This window comes from Anticarsia gemmatalis, chromosome 19 (genome assembly GCF_050436995.1).
Source record: "Anticarsia gemmatalis isolate Benzon Research Colony breed Stoneville strain chromosome 19, ilAntGemm2 primary, whole genome shotgun sequence".
NCBI classification, from domain to species: domain Eukaryota; kingdom Metazoa; phylum Arthropoda; class Insecta; order Lepidoptera; family Erebidae; genus Anticarsia; species Anticarsia gemmatalis.
Genome location: NC_134763.1, coordinates 8,580,054 through 8,598,474, shown reverse-complemented (window position 1 = coordinate 8,598,474; position 18,421 = coordinate 8,580,054). Strand labels below are relative to the sequence as shown.

The window sequence follows — 18,421 nt, the reverse complement described above, 5'->3', positions numbered from 1 at the left end:
TTGTTATATGAGTTACGTCATTGAAAGAAAGTAACAAGTGCTCATTTATAGATTTAGAAATCATTTATTACTAAAAATTATATTGTTTGTTTGTATTAATTTGATTAACCTATGATTAATAAAGTGGATAAATGGACTTCCCATTTATTACGACACCTACGTTCTTTTGTACCTATTGTGATTTTTATTAAATTGACCTTGTCTGTATTTGAAATCAAGTAGCACAGACAGGCTAGAATTTTTATAGGTGCTGTTGGGAATAAGGTTTTATGGAGAGTAGAGATAGAGATAAGTAGCTATGTGGGTGTGGACAGTGGCGTAACTACAGGGTGGCAAGTCGGCAAAATGCCACGGGCCCCCAGCCGGAAAGGGCCCCCGATCAGAGGAAAATCCCGGCTCAATTTTTTTTATTTATCATACATTTAAGCTTTTCTATACTGCGGGGTGGGGGGCATCTGATGAATTTGCCACGGGCCTCGAGCGGTATAGTTACGCCACTGGGTGTGGATGTTAACATTATTGAAATTAACTGCTTTGAGATTTGAAATAAAATTCTGTACCGTTAGAGAAGAAATATTAAACAAATTTGTATTATTATTACACAAATTTATGGTGGTAGTTTAACTTATTGTTTTCTTAACTTCACCGTAGATATAGGCGTAGACCAGTATTACTACTGTCGCGGTATTGCTGTTTTTTATGGTAGAATGGCAATTTTTAATAGGCTTACATATTTTTCCTAGCATCTTTGATAAATTTATTTCATTTGAATAGCAGCATGATTTTATAAACAACATTTTTAATGTAAGCCTGGAGAAAGTATTTAACACAACACTCGTTGTGTGTATCCGAATAAATAAATTGACGTGTGATGTGTCAGGCCTACGTCAGTGAAACTCAAGTGTCAAAATGATCGCAGTAGAGAGCAGCGATCTAAATAGATAATTTAACACTTTTAAACAATTCCTCTCAATAATGGTGCCTTCATAATACAATGATAGTGACACGTTAGCATGGAAAGTAATACAATGGAGTTTACACTTCCGCCAGCCCCAAGGGGGCTGTGCTTTGATCGGAATGATTTCGTCAAGGTATTTTCGCCGATTTCTTTGTAGTTATACGTGTTAACCGGCTGATTTACTTGACAATGTTATTGAGTTTGTTAATAATTGTTCCAGACAAACTTTTCCGTCGATAACTTCTTGGCGGAACATCAAAATGTAGCATCGTTAGAGACGATGCGAGATGACCTGGGAGTGTACTTAAAAGTCCTTCGATTGGCTATGATAGAGCTTATCAATAAGGACTACGCTAATTTCGTGAATCTATGCGCTACACTCATCGGGTTTGACAAGGCTATAGTTAAAATCCAGGTGCCATTAGGACAGTTGAATGATGAAGTCCTTGTAAGTAATCAGTATCTTAATTGCTTTTATAATTACGAAATCGGTAATTGAAAAAGTTAATGAACTATAGCCGCTGTTACATTAATACTGCAGCTTCTTGTTTTAAATTTAACCAGGTATATAAATTATTAAAATCTAAATTTGCTTTAAAAGTAAATTCATTCAAAAGATTTTTTTTTTGTAGAGTGTGAAACAGTGCTTAGAGGATGCTATGAAAGAGTTGTCAATGTGGATGAACCAAAGACATGGTTTGCAAAAGAAAAAGCAGCTACTGAAACACTACAGCCAAACAATCAATTGCCTTAAAACATTGGACAACATTCTAAAAAATATCTCAGAAAAGAAGAAACATGAGAGAGTAGCACTAGCTGACAGAGCTGCTATGCAATACAATCAGTTGAAGTTTTCCATTGCTAAATGTGACAGTATAATAAAGCCAGAGCATAAATTACAATATAATGAAGTAGGAGGGAAACTTATACAAACTCTAAATGATTTACTTTTCCAATTTTGGAATGACAGTGACGAGGAGAACCTTTTAAAAACAATTATCACACTTGCATCTTTAGATCGAGTTGCAGAGTCCGAAATGTTGATACGTAAACAAGCTGTTGCTCCATTGTTACAAGACATTATCAATGAACCAACACTACAGAAAAGTAAAGATGGACTGTTGGGCATTTATGAAAGAATCCTCGCTTTATTAGACACAAAACTAAAGTTACTCCTAACGGTAACACAACATTCCAAACTTACATTTCTTGTTAAGAAATATAGATTTTTAGTGAACTGTTTTTGGTGTGAAGTTGAGAGTAGATTGGAGGTGAATCTTGCGTCTATATTTGCTCCTGGAAACCCACAGATATTTTATAGAAGGTACAGCGAGAGCATACAGTTTGTAAAGAAATTAGAGAAATATTGTTCTATTGAAGATATAAAATTGTTGCATGATACTTCAGAGTTTAAAAGTTTCCAAAGAAGATGGAATTTGCCAGTTTATTTCCAAATACGCTTTCAAGAAATTGCAGGTAAGAAAGATTGTTACCATAATTAAACAGTATAAATAATGCATAATGTTAATTTAAACTTGGTTAAGTATTCCATTCCTTCTGTAGAATTAAACATGAAGTGAGTAATTGCTCAGTTATTTACATTGGCTTCATGCCAGTTACCATGTTTTAATCATTATCCATGAAATGGAAATGCTATGTTCCCACACATTTTTGTGCTAAAATAACAAATATGTTAGTGTTTACAAATTTCGATAACAATCACAGGAAGTTACGAGGCGGCGTTACAAAAGAGCCCGACGCCAGAGAGCGCAAATGGTTTTGTATTGAGAGAAACACAAAAATGTTGGAGTGCGGTCCAAGAGTGCTGGTCAGAAGGTGTCTACATTGAAGCTTTGGCACACAAGTTTTGGAAACTGACACTACAAATGCTATCGCGATACGCGACGTGGGCTAATGCATATTGTACTCAGGTAATCAACTAAGCACTATGTATATGTCGGTTATTTCAAGCCACGATTGAATCACTGATAAAAATGTTATAGAGCTATACTGATAAGGATTATGAAATCTGATTTTATCACTACACTAATGGGTACTTGTGGATGTGTGGATAAATACATTGATGTTGAATTAAATGGCTCTTCAAGAAGAGTATACTATTTGTATTTGAGATAAAATATGATCTATAAGTTCTATAAATATAATATATTACTTTTGTTACAGAAATCTACATCGCACAAGATTGAAACTACCAATCTAAACATAAACAAGTCTCTTATCAACAACAGTATTAATGTTTATGTTGATATACAAGCTCTCTTACAGAGGCTTCCACAACTGTTAGATCTTGTGAAAACTAGAATATCTATTGAGAACAAAGACCTACTTGCACAAAGTTTGCGATCTTCCGAGGGATCATTGGAGGGAACAAAAGAGAAAATACGAGAATGTATAGTCAACGAACTGTATGACAATTTCAACTTACAGTTGAAACAAGTTAGTGATATTCCCAGACTGTACAGAAAAACTAATCGCAGTGTTCCTACGAAACCTTGTACATATATAGAAGTAGTGTCGAACGCGTTGACGGAATTCAATCAGGAAGCTACGAAACAGTTAGATAATGCATTTGTTATAGGAATCTTCGAGGCGCTATTCGATGTTATGACTGTTTCGTAAGTATTGCCTAACCTTCATCCAGAATATAAATCGTGCCACATTGTACATTATAATAATATGATTTACATAACTGAAACACGTTATCAGTTCTATAAATAGACACATTGTGTTCCAGATACTACAAGTATGTAGAAGATGTTTTGACCTCTGTTCAAAAAACAGAGGATTCGCTGAGAAGACTGAAGCAAATACGAGAGATAAATTCTCCGCAGAGCAGCGACAACGCGGGCGTGACGGACGGAGACAAGATACGACTGCAACTGAACGTGGACGTCGTCTCGTATGGCAAGCTCGCCGACACACTCCACCTCAATGTAAATAGTGTACGAAAATTCACAGAACTATCCAGTATGGTAACAGATGCTGTAAAAAATATAGATATTAAATGATATGCCCAGTTGTATACTAAAAGTTTTTTTGTTGTTTAACCTGTAGAATTTACATGTAAATATAGTTATTTAATAAAAGATATTTATTTTTTAACATAAACATGTATTTGATCAGCTGAATAAAAATTGTATGATTTGAAAAAATAGAAACCATTCACTTATCACTTAAAATAATTAACAAGATAAAATCTTACTAATACTATTTGTGTGGAACAAAATATTTCATAATTGTGTTCGATTTTGCTTTGTTCGTGGTTCTCGGACTACTCCTGGGTACCCCTGAGCTGGAGGGGTTTTTCCACATGGCCTTGAGTTCCTTCTGCATGTCATCAGGCAATGCGCTGAACACTTCTTTGTCGACATAACTGGGGCAGTCGTCGCAGTTGCGTTCCTCGCAATCTTTCATAGTGTCCGATGTGTCTGACAGATTGTCTTTCGCTGGACTAGCGCGGGGCGTCAATGACCGGTCGCGAGAATTCAGTCTTAGCTCTGATACCTTCTCTAATTCCTTAGAGTTTAATCTGAGTTCACCAACTTTTAGTTTACTAGGAGATGCTACCTCTTCTTTGGACAAACATCGTCTTTTTGCTATCCACGTAACTTTTTTGGGTTTTTTTGGTGACGGCTCGACTTCAGCGTCAGAGAGATCAGTCGTGGTGCTACTGCTGGGCGATACGGCCGAGTAGTCCATAGACGTGGTCGACATATCACATTCGTTTTGTAAGTTAAGCACAGATTGGACGGAAATATCATTCATTAAGTAGTTGACTATGGAACTCCTGCCAGTCATGCGCTCCTGGAACTTGGTGAATGCCAATCCCACTAGAGTTAAATGGAATGGTTTGGACAGATCAATTAGTTTATTGAATAATCTCATTATTATGTTCATGAGTTTCTGCTGGCCAGCCTCAGTGACTGTGAGGGTGCCGTTACTTAGTGTGAATATTGAGGGTGAGATCTGGCTCTGCCTAGATTCTCTGTGACTGCTCAATCTCTTAGCATCCTTCTTCCTTAATGTAACTCTTAATGACACTGGAATGCGACCATCTTCTCTGACGAGCACCAGCAACCTCTGCAGCAGGGCAGTGAACTTGTCCTCTACCTCACTTTTCACACTGACTATCTTAAAACTGTCCTCCAGACCTATGCTCTGAGGCTTGCCAGTCTGTTTCACAGGAGTATTATCTTCACCTAAACTTAAGCCTTTCAATCTAACAGCCATATCACTACTAAAATGCTTTTTTAGTACATCTACGGAGACCTCTTGGAGGTCACTGACAGTAATAATTTTTTGTGATATAAGTGCTTCAGTAGTTTTAGAACCAATACTTGGAATGGAGCGAACACTTGGTAAAGTAGACATGAAACTGGTCCCATGTTCAGGGTATATAGTTGTTTGGTCATTGGGTTTGTTTAGGGGACATATTAGTTTAGCTAACAACTTGTTATGTGCTATACCAGCACAAGTTGTGAAACCTAATTCATCATATATTTTCTTTCTCATTTCACTGGCTATTTGTGATGCTATCCTCAGTCTAGTGTGGCAGCCGCACTGGCAGTCCATGCTTGGTTCGTTGTATGTATGGCCAGTCAGTGTGACAGAAGTATTATTTGTAGTTTTCAACTTTTCTTGTACTAAGTTTGTGACATCTATATAATTTTCATCCATACCCAATTTTTCGACGGGACATTTCCAACATAATAACACGGCAAAAATCTTGTTGGAAGCAGTTCTGTAGTTGTGCAAATCCTCACCATTTACAAGTTTGAGATTAGGACAAACTTTCAGTGCGTCCGTAATAAGCATGCATTTCTGCACCCCGTACTTCCTGGCCTCGTAGTTGCTAGTTACGACGATGTTCTTCTGTTGTATGCCGAGCGGAACCGACCGCAATTCGGGGTTTCGCACCATCTCCACTTGCGCATAGAAACAATCTACATCGACGTGAATTATACACTTGGAGTGTTCACTTTCGCCATCATTGTAATGAGAACAGCCTGATTCCATATTCCTGCAAAATACCGCTTAGTTTAGTCATAATTTACTTTGTTCTAACTTAGTTTTACCTGTTGCGATACAATGTTGTAAAAAAATAACAAACGACGTACCTATCGTCCATGACCGTACCATTGATAGATGAAATATAATTAGTAGTATATAAATATGTTTAGTATGTTAGAAATTACAGCTTTTCTTTCATAAATTTCCAAAATATTGATATTTTATATTGGACAATCACGACACATCAACAGAGGGAATGTTGCCAGCCTGGAAAAATGTTTCCCTCGTTTTTCTCTCTTTGGTCTATCAAAGCTTTTTTTCGGTCTACACTACTCTTTTTTACCTTTTTCTTTAAAGAACAAGATGATTGAAAAGATATTTTTCGTTGACAGCATATGAAATCACAGCAATAATGTTGGTTGTGTAGAAAAAAAACGTGATTTTGTATATGCGTTAAGCTGAAGTGGATGAGGTTAATAATCGACTATTAGGATTTCGATACCGCTCATCCCGTTATCAATTTGACACATGACGTTTCTTTCCATCTATCACATACAATACGTCATTTACACGAAAGTGGGTTGTAGTGGGTGTTCTTTCAATACAACTAACAAATAAACAGCTAAATATCAGATTTTACAGTGATGACCTCCTGAAATACCACAATGGAGGGGCTACCTTCCGGTGATGTACAGGCCAAGTACCAGAAATTGGCGTCGGAGTATTCCAAAGTGTGTATTTTTATTATCAGTTGTGCGGTGAAACTGTCGGCAATTTTGTGAATTCGTTGTTTCCGTTGTTGCAGCTGCGGGTGCATGTGAAGGTGTTAAAAAAGGGGGTGTTAGATGAGCAGGCGAAGTCGAACGAGCTGCGAGATGCGTTGAAAGAGAAGGAGAAGTCGTTACGGAAGGGAGAATTAGAGATAGACTCATTGACGTTCAGGAATCAGCAGTTGACGCGGCGCGTGTCTGTCCTTCAGGATGAACTCGACGCATTACAGGTCAGTAGCGTCACGAAACACAGTAAAACAAAGCCCAGAGGCCGTGAAATGTATCTAATCACTGACATATTGAACTTATCTAAATCATTCTTTGTTGAGTTTGTTATCACCTGTTTGGCATGCACAGAAACAGTCAGATGGTATTGAAATTGTAATTAAACTTAATTGAGTACATTATATTTGGTATTTAGAGTAATTATAAGCAGGTTTGTGTGCATTGAGACCAATGTTCTACTAAATACATGAAGCGAAACATTGCTTGAACTGTAGTTAAACATTCAATGAAATAGAATTCTTATTTGAAGAATGACAATAAATTTTGCATATAGTAAGAGTTATAGTAACTCTGGTGTTATTTGCAAGATAAAATAAATATTGGCCTAATTGGAGTCTTATCAGAAATTATGTAATATTGTTACTGATTACTTTATTTTGTGAAATCAAAATCCAAAAGATAGTTCCTTAATAGTACAGATCAAATTCAAATTATCTTTTATTCAGCAGACTAGAAAATGTTGTAAGTTTCTATTTGAAATAATCATAAAATTTCTAAAGCTGGTTTATTTCCTTACATATTTTGCAGCCCTTGTCCATCTATCTAGAAAAAAATATTTGTAACTTTTTTAATTGTACAGGATGTTTTCCTATTTTAATAATATAATTACACCCAAAATAGTGATCACACCCCACACAAAAAAACTTGAGATCTAATCATACTCTCTGTCTATAGATAACATTTGTAGAATGGAATAAAGCATTTCTAAGCATAAAATTATGCTGCCCAATGTCCTCAATATGGTGGCATCTTTCACACCCCATCCTTGAAATGATTATTAACTTAATAATTGATCAATTTTTCAGTCAAAATTGACAAAGAAATCAAGAAGCAAAGGTGATGACAAACAGCCATCTGTGAGTACCCAAGGACCACTAGACTCAGGACTACTGCAGGAAGAATTACAGAAGAAAATCATAGAGAATGCACAATTTGCATCACAGGTAAAATTAGAAAAAAATGCTAACATTTTCGGGTTTACAACACTTCTTCTTCTTATCGTATGGTTAGTGGTCAACCTAGTGTCAAAGTTGTTCAAGCCGCCCGAAGGCCTTTGACGAGGCTTAACGACTGTTATCTTTATCGACAACAACCGGGACCGACTTTTTACGTGCCCTCCGAAGCACGGAGACGCCCAGTTCAAATACCACTATGCGGTCACCCATCTATGGAATGACCGCGCCAACGGTTGCTTCACCCACAGATCGTTTACCGACCGGTGAGCGCAACTGGCTATGGGCGCCTCAAACTAACAAGCAAACATTGGAATGAGTTTATGTGGATCTGACTAGCTTGGTATGAAGTTGGTCTGGCTGTTGGCTGTTGGGCGGCTTGAACACCTTTGCCACTAAATTGATGGGTATTATCCCATGATTAATAATAAGCCCAACCATTGCCATTAAGGTATCACTGTTCAACTATGAGGACTTGAAGTTTCAGTCTACAATTTATTGCAAATTTACAAATTAAATTTAAATTTTCAATCCTACAAGTGCTCAAACATACATTTATATTTATTTCTAATACTGTTTATCTTACATTTCAGTTGTCAGACAAAAAATTTGAAATCTCGCAACTTAAAGCATCACTGGAAGACTACCAGAAACACATAAGTGACAGTGATAGTAAATACAAGTGTGAGATTGCTAAACTAAAGAATAAGAACCAGGAGTTACAGTTATCATTAGAGGAGGCTCAGAAGGAGTGGCTCGGAGGCACTCCTAGTAAGGGACATTTGGCTTCTGGCAGTCAAGCTGTTAGTTGTAATGGAGACTTCTTGTCGGAAGGTGGCAGCTTGGTATGTTCAATATAATATTTGTGATTTGTTTAAATTTTCTTTATAACTAACTCATAGTAATTTATACCTCTAAGGGTTTTTCTCATACTAGAAAAGCCTTCTTCGATTCTATAATTATTCCAAAGGTATAGAGAACTGTATATAGAAAATGATTAAGAGCTTATCAATGTTTTTTTATTTTGAGGGCATGAAAAAATGGTACATAATAGACCTATGACCTCTAAACAGTGGTCTATTTACTACGGCTGCACAGCTAAGCAATAAAAACAATAGGTAATTATTTTATAATCTTTTTCAGGTGGGCAGTGAAGATGCCCTTAGTTCTGTAGATGATTTAAATCTCAATGAAATGAGTATGAAAGCTCTTACTTTGGAAGGGGTAAATATAGAATTGTTTATTTTTCTTCAGTCCTAAAATAAATTACTGTTTATTTTTTTTAACAAAAATCAAATTATAACAGCTGAACTTACTGTTTAAAATCACACTATGTTTCAAAAAGTATATTTTATTAGATTCAACTACAAAAGATTGTATTCTAATAAACTCAACATTTTGCTATTCTAGGAGAATCAAAAACTCAAAATGGAATTCGAGATGCTAAAGATGGAAAACGAGAGCTTGAAACTAGAAGTAGCGAAATACGTGTCCGCGTCACAGAAACGTAGAGGAGATGGTCACGACTCCGGGGACTTTAACACCTTTGGGGAGACCAGCGTGGACGCTGAGGGCAGGGTAACGGGACTTTTAGGCACTCTGACAGTCCCCTTCCTCCTGCCCAAGGAAATAGAGGCCAGAGAAGATAGAATGAAGATGTATTTTAGAAATAAAATTAGTGAAGTGAAAGCTGAGCAGCAAGAACTGAAAAGTATGGCTGATCATTATGTTAAAGAGGTATGTGGAAGTTGTACTACTGTATAATTAAGAAGTATGTTGTCTCGTTCAATCTGGCATGTAACCAGTGAGTGATAAAGATGAATCTTGAAAATTTATATGCGTATGAAAGTGTGTATGTGCGGGGGTATACGCAAAATTAGTACGTGAATTTACTAAAATATACAGTCATCCCACACGGAACAATTATTTGTGCGATCCACAAGTAGTTGTTTCGGGTCTGGTTGTACTTTTTGTGGTTGTTTTTATGTTTGTAATAGTCCTCGCGACACAAAATCAATTCTAGTGCGGGTAGTCGTCAAGTCTTATAAAAACAAATATGTCCCACTGCTGAGCAAGGGTTTCCTCCGATAATGAGGGAGGGGTTAGGTCTTCCACCACGCTGGCCAAGTGCGGGTACTATTTTTGCTAATAAATATTATTTTGTCGTTTTCAGTGTGAGTTGTTGAGTATAAGGTTGGACGAAATGGAGCAGGAGAAGAACCGAGATGAGTACACGTTGCAAGATAAACACAATACTATCAATAGATTGGTGAGTCATACTTATTGCTATATTGTTCTATTTTATTTGGACATGTGTTAGGTATCGACTTGTGATAATTACTTTGAAAAACACATGTTGTTTAGTGAATAAATTGGTGTTAATAAATTTGAAGATCATGAAGCAAACTTAAACTTGAAATAACTATGGAACACTTCTATCGTAACAGGTTCGACCTAATGTGATAGAGTGGTACCATCTTACTTGCTAACACTTATTAATAAAAATAATAATTTATATGTATATTCATAGACGTCAAGTACCGACTTGTGATGTTCTTTTTTTCATAAAACTAACTAAATTTGATTCTTGCTCTGCGATTACATCATTATTACTCATGCAAACATGATTTTATTACAATAAAATAGTTTTGCGGTCAGTGACCAGTGTGACCGCCTTAATATGATTGTTGACTAAAACTAGACTCAATAATACAATGACTAAAGTTATTAAATCTAAAATTTACGTTAACACTAAACTTCTGTTAATTCAAACTCATTATACATAGATGAACTAAACTAATTAATAAATTGACTATATTTTTTCTTTCAGGAGGAAGAGTTACACTCAACGTCGCACAACTACGAGCAGCAGATGTCCGTGTTGACAGAACATGTGGCGGGACTGAACGAGCAGCTCGCGCGACAACACGACGAGATCGAACTGTTGCAGCACGCGCTCGCATCCAAGGGCGGAGATAAGAAGAGGAGAAATTGACGGTCACTTTCGTTTAAGGTACCGGTACCTGAAACTAATGTTAAATTGTAACTTCTATAATTCAGCAAACAGGATGAAGCAATTTTTTTTTAATCATGCTGTTAGATTGAGAAGATTATTAACACACGTACATATTTTTAGGGTTCCGTCCCTAAAAGGCAGAAATGGAACTCTATTACTAAAACTCAGCTGTCTGTCTGTCCGTCTGTCAGTCCATCTGCCACCAGGCTGTATCTAGTTTTTGGATGGAACAAAATGCGTGTTTTATATTTTAAATAATCTACCTGACGGATCAGAAAACATAAATTAGTCGTCATCCCTATTTCACCACTGGTGGTTAAGCGTTTAACTTATTTGAAGGAATTTTGATAATTTCATGCTGTCTTTTATCCCTTAGATATGTTTTAAACACTCAATATTGAGTCCAGTTTGAGTGTTTGATCGTGATTTAACAGCGAACGTTTAGTTGTCTTACTGCTGATGCGACGCAACCGTATCAAAAACTTAGTATACATACATTTTTCTGTCAGTGGCTTTTCGTATTTTGACATCACGTCGTATTCACATAGGACAAATGCTCAGGTTCTCAAGAAAATACTATTTAAATGGACGCCCAGTGCATTATTATTTGTTCATAATGTTCATATAAACAATACTGTGCAGTACGGACAAAAATGGTAATTTTCGAAACGTGTGAAAAAGACAATTAATAAATTATTGTTTATTTCGCGTGTAGTACATTTTCATAGCTTTTGATGATAGCATCCTTGAGATTGATTTGTAAATTAATAAGTTTGATGGAAGTTGAATCTATCGACTGGCGAAATTAACTGATTGAAGAACCAACCCACTGCTAATCAATGATTGGAAGTTAATCGATAGATTATCAATCGACGATCAACGATTGACTATATAGACGAATTGAGCAGTTCAATATCGTGTTCCCAAAACTGATCAACAATAATAAGTGTATAAAAATAATAACGCTTAGAACATGTTCTATTGTATATTAACTTACCTACTAATAAACATAGTGTAAGCTTTGATTAGTTATTCAATAATGTCAATCAATTTTGAAGCTGTATAACTAATCACAGCCTACGCAACGTTTATTAGTAAGACAGTATTATGTATAATTGTTACTTTAGGGGTACCAAATCCCGAGTTAATAAAAGTATATATAGTACTGAACATATGTAAAAGCTGTAGATTTTTACATAGGGTGTTTATCCCTAGATATATTATGGCTACGTCCCGAATGTATACTACCGTAATCTCCCATAAGGTGGCGGTTCGCATGCGAGACAGAGACAGGACACTGAGTCCGTTACTTTCCTTTAGGTGATGCATATTAAAGAGATCGCAAGACGCGAGATAGACCGTGACGTTATACATACATACACAGGTACTTAAAATCACGCTTTTTTGCCATAGGGGTAGGCAAAGACCAGAGATAGCCACTTGGTTCGATCCTTACAAACTTTATTTGCTTCATTCACATCCATACATCTTGTTATACAGGACAGGTTACGAGTACTACGTCTTTTTGCAAGACCGTGACGTTATCTATAGAAAAGCAACGCAGTCCCTGGTCGAGGTCTTATGTCTTTATCGTGGAGCGAACCGCCACCTTTATAATGTACTTATATTATATGTATATATCTGTTAAAATAAAACCATGTACAGTTAAATGTCTGCAGTGACTATAGTTAATGTTGTAATGAACAAAACTCGACCATTTACAGTTCTAAAAAGGCATAAGATCAAACGAAAGTAAGGCGAGTTAAGTCCTTCTTTTGTTGAAAGTACAAGGTGATTGAAAAAGGCGTAATATCTAGCGAGTATTAGTCTACTTATGCCTTTCTGGAATTGAAAGTGAGTATGTATAATAAAAATAGATGTTTCTTAGACTTCCTTTGACGTTTATATTTATCGAAAAATTAAGGTATGTTTTTGAAAGTAATTTGAACCGCAAACCCATAGCTTCATTTGTTCCAAGAAGTCGTGTTTATGAGTAATTAACTCTATTTTATAATTGGGTAATGCTATTGTGTGTAGTAATATGAATGAAACGAGTTATACCAGATTTCATTAGCAGTGCAACCATTATTATCAAAATTTTGTTAAAATATAAAGTAATGGGCATATATTATTTCATTATACTTTTTTAAAAGCTATTGATTTTTAAACGAAAAAGCTCACTATTATTAGCGTATTGTTAAGATAAAACTTCTTTAATTTTTTTGGATTCGAGTTCTTTAGATTATCTAGTCTCCCATTAATTTGCATTCCTAACGCACTAAAGAGAATGATGGCCTAACTATTGTATATTTGTATTAAAATCGGCTAGTGAATATTGATTTATTGTAGTTCTTTAAATTATTTATTTCCATTTTACGAAAATTATAAGAGAAATTACATGGAAATTATTATTTTGCATGTCAATGCGTATATTAAAATTTGTCATTTGTCTTAACATATTATATTTTATATTTTTGCATCAACTGTATACCTCATCGATAATGTTCGTAAGTTAATATAAATATTTTTTCTGATTTAAAATCATGTAATAAGTATGTATAAATGCAGCTAAAAGATCAGAAGGCTAATGCTGAGTATTATATACTGTGGGTGTTCACATCTAGATGATGCTGTCTCTTTCTTTTCAGATGGAATAGAACGAGATGGATATATTGTCTTAGCCCCTTACCCACCAAGGTTCACCGCGGGACCGACTAGCCGCGTTGTTAGTTTAGTATGCAACCGTTTGACAAATAATGGTGGTTCAAGCTACGCGTCAACTGCTACGGACTGGATTTGTTGCTTTATAAATTACTATGGTACTGCGTCCACTGTATCGGCATTTCGGGGCCACAGAAATTATTAGTAGTAATTTGACAGATCCTTACGGTCCTGAGGCAGTTGACGCGAAGCTAAAGTGGCAGTTGCATATTAAACTGTAACCGCGCGGTTACCCGCTAGTGCGTAAGGCGGCTTAGCTTGAGACAGTTGTGATCAAGCCCTAAGTCTTTGCAATTATGTTATATCTAAGCGAAATGCGATAAAATATGTAATTATGTGTATAAAGTTGTGTACAGATTTGCGAGTATTTTGGTAACTACCCTCATAAATAAATTTAGTATAAATCTGGAACGACCTTCGTTTGATGAAGGTGACTTGATAGTGTTGGTTCAATACTCGCAAATTGGAGTTTCGTGTATACCTATAATGTATAGATAAGAGAAATAAATTATCAATAAATAGTTTTGAATACTCATGTGTGGTCTCATTTCAAATCCAACTGTCTTGCATGCCACAGACAGGCATATGATGTATCAATAAGCACTATGTACCGTTGCAGATTCAGGATTTTGTTAATATTCTTTTATCGTAGATATACTTTAAGGTACAAATACATATCTAAGCAGACTTGGAAAAAATAGACCTGTTAAACGTCTTCCTAGATCCTTGAGATTCGATCATTCGGATCTGCTCCGGATTGTGTATATATTGAAATATGTAGTGCAGAATATAATAAAGGAATAAATGAAACTCACGTTATATGCACAACTTTGTATTATAACGATAATCATAAGCACCTTATAATATGTCATCTGTTACAATATTTGTTTTCAACAGTTTACATTATCGTTATAAATATTTATACAAAATTTATCAATTTGTTGAACAGCGTTTTGCAAATAATTGTCTAATGTGAGGTCGTTTGTCGTTCATGCATCACACTTACAAACACAGTCACAGGTTTAGCGAGTGATTGTTCGAGACGTGTTATATATGTTAGATTGCACTCGTCTGCTTACCGGAAGCGTATTGCAAAATAGTTCATATAGTCATTATAATAGAGTTTATATTACTTATGTTAGTTACACGTCTGGTACAGTCACTCGCTGATGTATTGATAACAGATGATGAGTGGCTGATACTAACAATTTATTTTAGATGGCAATATTGTAATAACGTTTAGTTATTCCAAAGATGGTGAATTTGTAATAACTGTTTATATGCTGGTCACGTCGTAACAGTTTAAACCATAGAATATTTAATAATTGCGTTTGATGTCAGTATCAGCAACTCAGAACAAAACTCCGCTTGATAATTTCCTTTCAGTCGTCATTCAAAGAAGTTATTGTTAAAATAAAAAAATAAATAACTACATATATAGGGTGCTTCACACACTCTTTCCTGAAGCTCTTCCTAATACATTTTATACATACATACACGATTAAAGACTGTTTGAAAATGGCTTCAAAACAAACACCTTTGGCACTCTATACACGTGAAAGAAATAAAACTTAAAATAATGAAATACATCACCGTGGGTGCCCCGAGTTTGTAAAAATAAGTATTTAAAGGCAGATAGGCATATATTCTTTATAAATAAACTAACTATACGTCGATAAAACGGTGACATTTTCAGCTTTTGGTTGTAAAATTCGTACATGCTACAAAGATTTCTAAGTGTGGTACTAGCAATAGGCTTTAGTGTTAACCTAAATTGTAAAAACCAAGTCCAGTGTAAAAACTCCTTAGAAATTTCTACATTAATCTTGCACAAATTCTAAATGAACGTAGAAATGTGTGTAGGATTCCATCGAGTCTTGCCGCCAAATCTATTTCTAGCGTATTCAAAATAATAAGGTTAATTTCCAATAAAACATTTATTAAATTGTATACATTTAAAATACAATAGCTGCCGTACACTCGACGGAATATTAACCACAAGAACATTTTATTGTCAAGGCGTAGTATTAATTAGTAGAAAAAAGCTGAACATGCCGCCATAGAACAGGCGAGGCGGAAACAATATATTTTATATTATTTTTAGTAATGATTAAAATGAAATGCAATATTGTTAGTATTGTGCACGTAACTAAGTCCTCGCCCGTTACCGACTGTTGCGTAATCGCGTTAAGATAATAGTGACATTATAATCAAACAATGAGAGTGGAAAATACTTTCGGAAACAGAAATTCGGAAATATTGTTTCTAGACTATCTTCTTAACGCGTATACGTCTGTCTATTAATATCCAGATACGTATCGTTTGACACAAAATACATCTATAAACAGTAACCTTTAAAACCTTAGTGGAACAATCTATGTCAAACAAACAGCATCAGTGTAAACGTGTTCATGTATTTGGTTTATAAACAATAAATTAAAGATTTAATATAGAAAAGATATAACGTCAATTGCGATTGTCAATCAGTGAGAGATATCAATTAGATTTTAACACACTGGCGAAATTTTGCCCTAAAATTTTATAGGGAGTTATAACTAGCATGATTTAAGGACTGAAACTGCATCTCATTCTCGCAAATCTGTGAAGTTATGAGTAAGAGCGAGATGCAAATCGAGTTCGTACTCGCACTGAACGTATACTCGTCGCATCTCTTTCTGCCTCACCACTTTCCTATAAGCGAAAATGAGATACTCGCAATTGACAATCTTAAAACATTATGGCGTTTAAATCAACATGATTATAACTAGATTTTAAATTAATACAATGGGCTGAAACGTTTCAGAAACATTTCGTAGGTGGTACTGTAGTGGAATGATGTTACCTGTTACTTATTCAAAAAAACGATACAAAGTAAATTAATATAAGTTACTAGAAGCAAGGCGCTTTGTGATGAATATTGAAAATGATAAACACTCAGCGGCTTACTTGCGTATTGGGATAGACTTGTGCAGGCGGCAGACTGCCATGAAGACGGCATAATCCCTTTATGTAGTAATAGTATACTATTTTATTTAATCGAGATTATAGGCGTATGTACAAAAGTGCGAATGTTTAAGGCCCTCGGCTAGAAAAGGCTCCCATCTTAAGAGCCACAAAGATCATGACATACTATATATCTATAGTTCTAAAATAGGTAGCCACGGCTTAAGACTGTAGCTACTCCTTCCTTCGAAACATGTTAGTAACTACTTCGCATAAAATAGATGACAAATAGATGGAAAATAGGAACTAATTCCTTCGCAAACAAGTCTGCTGACTGCACAAGCTTAGACGGAGAGATGCTGAGACAACGACGAGAACAGATCTTTAGGCATTTTATTATTATCATCACGGTATCATACGACAAGCTTCTAACACAGTACTACTAATATCAAAAATGTTTGTGAAATCTGAAATAAGTTATTATTGTTATTGTTGTCTCAGTCGCCGTAAAGCAAGTCAACATTTTGAAATATCAAATATCTAAGATATAAAATATCAAATTCAACATTTCAATATAAAATTGCCATTTTACTAATTAACCCTGTAATCTTATTACATCTTCTTTTGTTAAGGTATTTGTAAAAGGTAGACCTATATTCTATAGAAAGTATTTTTTTGTTATATGATATGTTCAATAGGATGTTTATTAAACGGAATAACTACTTACATATTAAATGTTGTTATAATTAGTTGCTATTATTTTGTATTGTAAGAGATGTAATAAGATTATCAACAGTGAAGTGTTCAACAGTACAGCTATGTCTAATGTTCCATCGAGTTGTAAGCAAGCAATCCTAAAGTATCGGTGAAGGACCACAGAAAGAAAACTACGTCTCAGTCACTCCCACAATTTGCTTCCGTATATTAAAAGGTCGACAATGTGACGAACGACAATAGAATTCATTATTATAATACAATTTATTTAACAGCAGTGCTTCCGAGTACATTTAAGTAGCGATTTATATGACGCGACAACCGACCAATCGGGACGAAGCGTACAAAACAATACTGGCTCCCGATTGGTCGGTGATCGCGCGGTTCGTACGCGATTGTCGACCCGAGTGGATATAAAACATCAACAAAAGAACACTACCGATTTAATTATATATGTGTACTAACTATTCAATATAGACCACAATGCGTCACTCGTGTCACTGGTATAGCGTCCTGTCGCCCGCACACACGTGACCACCACGTCATTACGTCCGGCACTTTACAAACACGATCATGCGTATAACTTCTCAAATGTGTGGTTTGAAAATGCTAAGAGGCCATCGACCGTTACAAATTCGTTATTGGTAGGATGCGTTGAATGCGTTGGGACCGACCACGTCTCTAAACTCAACTCGAATCTATATAACACATTACAATTTACTGTGTAACTTTTCAATTTGAAGCGGTATTTCAGTATGCGTGAGTTTAGCGTCGTCCCCCGGCCTGTGAGACGGTGCGGGGGGCGGGGTGGCCGGTCACGGCGGGGTCCCCCCCTGGGCGCCGGGTGTCCCGCTAGCACTGGTTGACGTCGGGCGGCGTGGGCAGGTACGCGTCGGCGCGCTTGTGTTCGATCAACGCTTTCACTGTCGTCGAGTCGGCGGGCAGCTCCGACTTCTTGCGGAGCAGAGGTTTGCTCGCGTTGTAGCCTTGCTTCCGGAGCTGGGAAAAGTTAAGTAAAATTAGTAAACAT

The 18,421-nt window shown here is 35.9% G+C and overlaps 4 protein-coding genes across 13 annotated transcripts in view; 2 read left to right on the top strand and 2 right to left on the bottom strand.

Annotated features, from left to right (window-relative positions):
• The first annotated feature begins 883 nt into the window (after positions 1–883).
• Positions 884–4,133, top strand: Cog2 (conserved oligomeric Golgi complex subunit 2). Its single transcript, XM_076126531.1, has 6 exons — positions 884–1,091; positions 1,179–1,406; positions 1,591–2,434; positions 2,684–2,889; positions 3,143–3,594; positions 3,714–4,133. The coding sequence occupies exons 1-6, from the start codon at positions 1,014–1,016 to the stop codon at positions 3,985–3,987; spliced, it is 2,082 nt and encodes a 693-aa protein (XP_075982646.1). The 5' UTR covers positions 884–1,013; the 3' UTR covers positions 3,988–4,133.
• On the bottom strand, positions 4,058–6,254 carry PolI (DNA polymerase iota). Its single transcript, XM_076126532.1, has 2 exons — positions 6,097–6,254; positions 4,058–5,999 (listed from the first exon to the last, which is right to left on the bottom strand). Exons 1-2 carry the CDS (start codon positions 6,105–6,107, stop codon positions 4,187–4,189), a joined length of 1,824 nt encoding a protein of 607 aa, XP_075982647.1. The 5' UTR covers positions 6,108–6,254; the 3' UTR covers positions 4,058–4,186.
• Positions 6,255–6,548: 294 nt separating this feature from the next.
• On the top strand, positions 6,549–14,269 carry LOC142980993 (uncharacterized). 2 transcript variants are annotated; one of them, XM_076126641.1, is made up of 9 exons: positions 6,549–6,720; positions 6,795–6,989; positions 7,851–7,988; positions 8,591–8,842; positions 9,141–9,221; positions 9,408–9,734; positions 10,171–10,266; positions 10,828–11,010; positions 13,662–14,269. In XM_076126641.1, the coding sequence occupies exons 1-8, from the start codon at positions 6,655–6,657 to the stop codon at positions 10,990–10,992; spliced, it is 1,320 nt and encodes a 439-aa protein (XP_075982756.1). In that variant the 5' UTR covers positions 6,549–6,654; the 3' UTR covers positions 10,993–11,010; positions 13,662–14,269. The 2 variants fall into 2 exon arrangements, with proteins under 2 accessions (XP_075982756.1, XP_075982755.1); XM_076126640.1 differs by having other exon boundaries at positions 10,828–14,269.
• Positions 14,270–14,550: 281 nt separating this feature from the next.
• LOC142981258 (serine/threonine-protein phosphatase 2A 56 kDa regulatory subunit gamma isoform-like) overlaps positions 14,551–18,421 on the bottom strand; it is a 61,855-nt gene continuing 57,984 nt past the window's right edge. For all 9 annotated transcript variants that reach the window (XM_076127045.1, XM_076127046.1, XM_076127047.1 and 6 more), the window contains one exon: positions 14,551–18,390. In XM_076127045.1, the coding sequence (XP_075983160.1) occupies positions 18,244–18,390 (147 nt within the window). In that variant the 3' untranslated portion in view covers positions 14,551–18,243. The remainder of the gene's footprint in view (positions 18,391–18,421) is intronic.